The 7,518-nt window shown below is 36.2% G+C and overlaps 1 protein-coding gene across 1 annotated transcript in view; it reads left to right on the top strand.

Moving 5' to 3' along the window:
- The window catches only part of HIPK3 (homeodomain interacting protein kinase 3), a 100,605-nt gene that overhangs the window by 50,765 nt on the left and 42,322 nt on the right, over window positions 1-7,518 (top strand). Inside the window, exon 2 of the mRNA XM_042781303.1 lies at window positions 6,044-6,167. Within this exon, the coding sequence (XP_042637237.1) occupies window positions 6,044-6,167 (124 nt within the window). The remainder of the gene's footprint in view (window positions 1-6,043; window positions 6,168-7,518) is intronic.

Below are 7,518 nucleotides of genomic sequence, written 5' to 3'. Positions count from 1 at the left end.
TTTGTGTATGGTGTGCGGTATGGATCTTGTTTCATTTTTCTGCAACTGGATATCCGGTTTTGCCAGCACCATTTGTTTAGGAGACCATCTCTAATAATAACATCTCTTTGTCAAAAATCAACTGACCCTAGGTCGATGGATCTGTTTCTGGGTTCTCAGTTCTGTTCCACTGGTCTTTGTGACTGTTGTTGTACCAATAGCAGGCTTTGACTGCTATGGCTGTGTAGTAGGTTTTGAGATCCGGCAGTGTGAGAGCTACTTTGTTCTTCTTCTTCAATAATGCTTTGCTTATTCGAGGTCGCTTTCCTTTCCATATAAAATTAGTAATTGCTTTTTCCATACCCTTAAAGAATGTTGATGGGATCTGGATTGGGATTGCATTGAATGTATAGATTGCTTTGGGGAGAATTGACATTTTCACAGTGTTCAATCTTGCTATCCCTGAGGATGGTATGTTCTTCCATTTATGTAGATCTCTTATGGTTTCTTGAAATAGTGTTTTGTAGTTTTCTTTGTACAGGTCTTTTGTGTCCCTGGTGAGATTTATTCCCAAGTATTTTATTTTTTTGGTAGCTATTGTAAATGCTATTGATTTCTTTATATCCTTTTCAGCAATCTCTTTGCTGGTGTAGAGGACTCGAACTGATTTTTGTATGTTAATCTTGTATCCTGCCAGTATGCTAAATCTCTCAATTAGTTCCAGTAGTTCTTTGCCAAGTTTCTTGGGTTTTCTATGTATAGCATCATATCATCAGCAAATAGGCATAGTTTGTTTCTTCTTTACCAATTTGGATACCTTTGATTTCCCTTTCTTGCCTTATTGCCCTGGCTAGGACTTCCAATACAAGGTTGAATGGAAGTGGTGACAGAGGGCAAACTTGTCTTGTTCCAATCCGCAAGGGGAATGATTTAAGTCTCTCTGCATTGAGAATAATGTTGGCTGTTGGTTTTGCATATACACCGTTTATTATGTCAAGGAATTTCCCTTCTATTCCTATTTTTCTAAGAGTTTTTCTTTCTTTCTTTCTTTCTTTTTTAAAACCAGGAATGGGTGTTGGATTTTATCAAATGCCTTTCTGCATCGATTGATATGATCATGTGGTTCTTTTCTTTTGTTTTATTTATGTGATGGATGACGTTAATTGTTTTTCTAATGTTGAACCATCCTTGCATACCTGGTATGCAGCCCACTTGGTCATAATGTATTCTTTTTTTGATATGTTGTTGGAGGCTGTTGGCTAGGATTTTGTTGAGGATTTTTACGTCTATATTCATGAGGGATATTGATCTGTAGTTTTCCTTTTGAGTGATGTCTTTGCCTGGTTTTGGTATCAAGGTTATGCTTGTTTCATAAAATGAATTTGAGAGGATTCCATCCTTTTGTAGTGTTCTGGAATAGTTTGAGTAGGATTGGTGCTCTTCTCTGAACATTCAGTAGAATTCTCCAGTGAAAGCATATGGGCCAGGGCTTTTTTTCCTGTTGATAATTTTTTTATGACTTGTTCAATTTCTTCTTTTGTTATGGGTCTGTTCAAAATTTCCACTCAGTTTTTGTTGGTTTAGGTAAGTAGTGTGTTTCTAGACATCTGTCTATTTCTTGTAGATTTTCAAATGTGTTGGAGTATAGTTCTTCAGTTAAAAAAAAAAAAAAAAAGCCAAACTCACTGCCATTGAGTCATATCCTGATATTATCCTTTTAATTTCTTTTGGTTCTGTTGTGATGTCACCCAGTTTGTTTCTTATTCATGTTATTTGTATTCTCTCCCTCTTTTCCTTTGTTAAATTTGCCAGTGGCTTGTCAATTTTATTAATCTTTTTTAAAAAAACCAACTTCTAGTGTTGCCGATTTTTTTCTGTTTCATTTATTTCTGCTTGAATCTTTATTATTTCTTTTCTTCTGGTGACTGTAGGCTTTTTTTGCTGCTCTTTTTCTAATTGTTAGAGATGTTGGGTTAAGGTGTTTATTTTGGCACTTTATTCTTTTTTGATGTATACATTTATTGCTACAAATTGGCCTCTGATCCCTGGGATAAAACTCACTCCCAAGGGCTGCCCCTCAGCCCAACAGTAGTAAGACTTACATACAGAACACCCAACCCAGGGTAATGTACCCACCTACTTTACAGAGATACATTCCTTGGAGCAATTGGTCATGGAGCATCAGAAGGGTAACATTCACATGGAGGAAAAGCTGGACAGACTGGAGTGCATAACTAAGAAGGGAACAGGGATGGGGGGGTCACTGGGAAGGAAAAGCAGGAGAGTGGATTAGGGTTGGGGATGGTAATTGGGGACTGAAACCAAATGTACACAAACTGTTGAATGTAAAACAAATTCTGCTCTATAAATTTCTACCCAAAGCACAATTAAAAGAAAAAAATGGCCTCTGATCACTAATTTTTCTGTGTCCCACAGATTTTGGTATGTTGTGTTTTCATTCTAATTTGATTCAGGGAATATTTTATTTCATTTTTCAGTTCTTCGTTTACCCAGTCTTTCAAAGGAGGGTGTTAATTCAGTTTCCATGTGTTTACTCTTTTTCCATTGATCTTATTGTTGATTTCTAATTTTGTAGCATTGTGATCTGAGAAGATGCTTTGCAGTATTTCAGTTTTTTTTAAATTGATTAAGGCTTGCTTTGTGGCCTAACATATGGTCTGTCATGGAGAATGTGTCATATGCACTGGAAAAGAAAGTATATTTTGCTGTTGTTGGGTGAAGTGCTCTGTAGATGTCTATAAGGTCAAGTTGGTGGATTGTATTGTTTAGTTCTCCTGCATCTTTGTTGAGTTTCTTTCCAGTTCTATCTTTGATTGAAAGTGGTGTATTAAAGTCTTCTACTACGACTGTGGAGTCATCTATTTGTCTTTTCAATTATGATAAGTCTGATTTATGTATTTTGGGGCTCTTTCAGTGGGTACATAGACATTTATTATGGTTATGCCCTCTTGTTCAAATGATCCTTTAATCATTATATAATGTCCTTCCTTGTTTCTTATGGTGGTTTTTGTCTTAAAGTCAGAAATCAATATTGCTACTCCTGCTGTTTTGTGATTGCCATGTGCTTGATGCATCTTTTTCTAACCTCTGATTTTAAGTCTATTTTTATGTCTTTTTCTCTAAGGTGTTTCTCTTGTAGACAGCATGTTGATGGGTTATATTTTCTTATCCAGTCTGCAACTCTCCATTTCTTGAGTGGTACCTTTAGTCCATTGACATTCAGTGTAATTATTGACAAGTATGAATTAGTTGCTGTCATTTTGTTGTGGTTTGTGTGTGTGTGTGTGTGTGTGTGTGTGGTGTTACTGATTTCTTTGTTCCATATAATTTTCTGTGCTGAGCTTGCTTTGTTTATGAATCATGTTATCAATTCCTTTATTACTATTGTTTTAGTATTTGCTAAATATTTGTGCTTATCTTCTTTTTTATTTTGATGTGAATGTTATCATTTTTCTTCGAGGTTACCCTGTGATTTATAATTTTCTTCTCAAGTTTAGAGCAGTCTGTTCTATCTTGGAATTGTTTTGACTTCCTCACCATTTAGAAGTTCTGTAACTACACAGTTTTTGTCCCTCTTTTTTAGTTTGTACCAAAAAAACCAAACTCACTGCCATCGAGTCGGATGTGACTCATAGCAACCCTCCTTGGGTTTCTGAGGTGGTATCACTATGGAAGTAGATCGCCCAACCTTCCATCCGAGGAGTGGCTTGTGGATTTGAGCTGCCAGCCTTCTGGTCAGCAGTCAAATGCCTTGGGCAGTATGCCACCAGAGCTCCTCATTTGCCAATCAATGTCTCTGGTTCTCTGTTTACAATCTTGTATGTTTATTTACTTTGGATACTTCCATAACTGGGTTGGTTTCTGGGTTATGTCATCATGTGTGTTTAATGGTTGGTTGTTGTTTGCTATTGTTGGTTCTCTGTCTAAAGGACTCCCTTTAGCATCTCTTGTAAGGTTGGTCTGATTTTAACAATTTCCCTTAATTTCTACTTATCAGGAAATGTCCTAATTTCACCATCATATTTGAGGGACAGTTTTGCTGTGTATCTAATTCTTGGTTGGAAATTTTTTTCTTTCAGGGTTTTTTATATATACCATTCCATTGCCTTCTTGCCTGAATGGTTTTTACCAAGAAATCAAAGCTTAGTCTTATTGGTTGCCCTTTGTAGGTAACTTTTCACTTTTCCCATGCTGCTTTCAGGATTCTTTCTTTGTTTTTGGTTTTGGTGAGTTTGATGATGATATGTCTTGGTGATTTTCTTTTGGGATCTATCCTGTGTGGGGTTCGTTGGACTTCTTGAATGGTGGATATATTCACATCTTTCATCCTATCAGGGAAATTTTCTTCCAGCAAATCTTTGACAATTTCTCTGTGGTTTTATTGGTCTCTTCTTGTTCTGGAATTCCAATGACGTGTAGGTTATTCCTTTTGATGGTATCCCACATAAACCTTAGGATTTCTTAATTTTGTTTTGATCTTTTTTTTCTGATTGATCTCTTTTCAGAAGAGTTATTGAGGTATTCATCTTCAATCTCACTATTCTCTCTTCCGTTGATTCAATTCTACTCCTTTGCCTGTTCAATGTGTTATCTCTTTTTGAGAATTTAGTATTAATCTTCTGGATTTCTATCTGTAGATTTTGTAACATTTCTGTTTTTTTCATTTATTCCATCATTTTGTTTTTGTATTTTCTTACAATTTAAATTGTCAAGAAATTGTTGTAGGGTTTTCTCCAATTTCATCAATATTTTCCTTGATCTGTCTCTCAATCTTGAAGTTACCTAAATACAATTCTTTTGAATTCCTTATCAGGGAGTTCCAATGCTGCTGCTTCTTCAGGGATGTGTTCTGGGTCTGTATTCTGGTCCCTTGTTTCCCACGCTTTATCTTGCTTCTTTGTGTGAACTGTGATGGTCAGTGATTTTTTTTTGTTGTTGTTTATATTTAATTGGTGATTTTATGTTGGAGTGATTCGCCCAAGATTCTTGTTTTCTTTGTTATGCTTGGATGTATCTGATTAAACAGGGTACTTTGCTCCTCTGTTCACAAGTTGGTAGCACTTAGGCACTTCCCACCTCTCCCTTCCAGTCTTCGGCCTCCCATATGTCTGTGCTGTCTTTGGCAAGTGGAGCCTATTCTTAGGTTCCTGGAATCCGAATGAGAATGCTGTCACTATAAATATCCAAAATGGCCACCACTTGTAAACATTCAAAATGGCTGTACCCAGCCACTGCTTGTAGACATTCAAAATGGCTGCACCCTCTGGACAGCTGAAAGTCCACAGCTGAGTTTGTCTCTTTCTTTGTTGTTTCCCTTTTCAGTCATCAGCTACTTGTGTAGTGGAGGAGGGCTGGTTTTTAGGTTAATTCTCAGATCTTACCACCCCTTGGAAATATTCAGGCTGTCTGTGCTACCAGGAGATCTGACAGTCCACAGCACCATTTATCTCCTTACTCACTGTTTTCATTCAGGGTCTTCTACTATTTGTTGTTTGATCCATTTCTGTATCCTTCCTTTCAAAGCTGAGGGCTCCAGGATTATCTTCTGTATCTGTGTCAATTGGTTTCTCGTTGCTTTGTTGAAGAGGCTCTATGTAGCTTGTCTGACTATTTTGACATCTTGCTGGAAGTCTCAATATTTTGCTGGTTCTTGTGTCAGTTTGCTTTTTCTCATGTGCAAAAACTCTACGGAGCCCATTTCTACTTTGATAGACACACGGTCACCATGAGTTGAAATTAATTGGATGCAGCTGGTTTATAGTCTCATTGTCTTCTATACCTTTTACAATTTTTGTGTTATGTTAATAAAACTCTATAAGGGATGATGATTAAGGTGTAAGGACTTTATCATAGCAATGCAGTACTCATAGGACTCTTTTCAGTTTAATTCAGGATTGTAGCTAATTTCAAAAAATTCTAAAAAATGGAGAGTTATTATAAATAAAATTTGATTCTGTGTAATTTTATTAACCTTTCTTAGAACATCAGATGAAATCATGAAATTTTAAAGGAAATTATCCTTTTTTTTTTTTTTTAATTCTAGAGCTCCAGAGATTATATTGGGGTTACCATTTTGTGAAGCCATAGACATGTGGTCATTGGGATGTGTGATTGCAGAATTATTCCTTGGATGGCCACTCTACCCAGGAGCCTTGGAGTATGACCAGGTAATATATCTGTCATGATAATCTAGAAAATTAGTAAAAAATAAAGACTGATAATAGATTTATAAGAATTAATGGCACCAAGTTTATAATACATGGGAAAATCTTTTTAGAATTAGTGGTCAAACTTGGGATATAACATTTAAATTCAAGCTCTTAGTTTTGTTGTTTTATTTGTTATGTGCCATCGAGTTGGCCCTAATTCATAGTGACCCCTCCTTGGGTATCTGAGGTGGTGTCACTACAGAAGTAGATTGCCCAACCTTCCTTCCAATAAACTCTTAGTACTAATTGATTAATAAAATATAAGTTTTATTAAACAGAATTGAGTTTTCATAAACAGAATTACAACCCAAATGTCCAAAAACCAGTTTTATAAAGCTCATGGGAGAATTTTTTGTATCAAACATTTATACTATAGACATCTAAAGAGCTGAACTCTGTCTCTTTAAATAATTTTGCTCTGCTTTGATGACAAACTTTAGGTGAAATGTTCATCCCTCCCAAGGAATTAAAGCTCCAAGGGGCATCAGAACTTTGGGTCTTATACCAACAATCTTTATTCGTCTTAAGTACTACAGTCACTTGAACCTTCTTCGGTGTTTTTTAGCTGCTTTTGAATGATACTTTCAGTCTAGTTCACAATTTAAATGGTTCTAGTAGAATCCAGAAAATTGCTTCATTAAACTCTAACCACTCACTATTTCTCATCATCTTACTCATCCTTTCAAAGAATTTCATACTGTTTTTCTTATCAGACAGATATATTCAACTCATATTTTAGCGAAAAACGTTAGTCAAAACTAACACGTGTTTAATTTTGTTTTTCTGAAATTGGCTTATAGTGAATGATTTTCATTTAATATACTAACATTTAAGCTGTTGTTGTTTGCCATCGAGTCGGCCCCGACTCCTAGCGACCCCACCTTGGGTTTCCGAGGCAGTTATCACTACAGAAGTAGGATTGCCTAACCTTCCTTCCGAGGAGTGGCTGGTGGGTTTGAACCGCCAGCCTCCTGGTTAGCAGTCAAGTGCCTTAGGCACTATGCTACCAGAGCTCCTGCATTTAAGCTAGAAATAGAAAATAAAACAATATTTTAAAGTACATATGGCATAATGATATAAAATGTTGTGCCTTAAATTTAATTTTTAGAGCTTAGTTTTATATATCAAAAAGAATATGAAGGAGAATTAATTTGGATGATTTAAATGTTCTTGAGGTGATGCTTGAAGTCTTTTAATATTAATTATTTGATAGTTGTTGTTGTTGTTAAGTGCCGTCGAGTCGTTTCCGACTCATAGCGACCCCATGCACAGCAGAACGAAACACTGCCCGATCCCGCACCAGCCCCAC

Source organism: Orycteropus afer, unplaced genomic scaffold, assembly GCF_000298275.1.
Source record: "Orycteropus afer afer isolate SDZICR_OR568_19922 unplaced genomic scaffold, OryAfe1.0 scaffold00103, whole genome shotgun sequence".
NCBI lineage: Eukaryota > Metazoa > Chordata > Mammalia > Tubulidentata > Orycteropodidae > Orycteropus > Orycteropus afer.
Note: the sequence above shows the minus strand (reverse complement) of the source record. Positions and strands in the feature narration are given on the sequence as shown.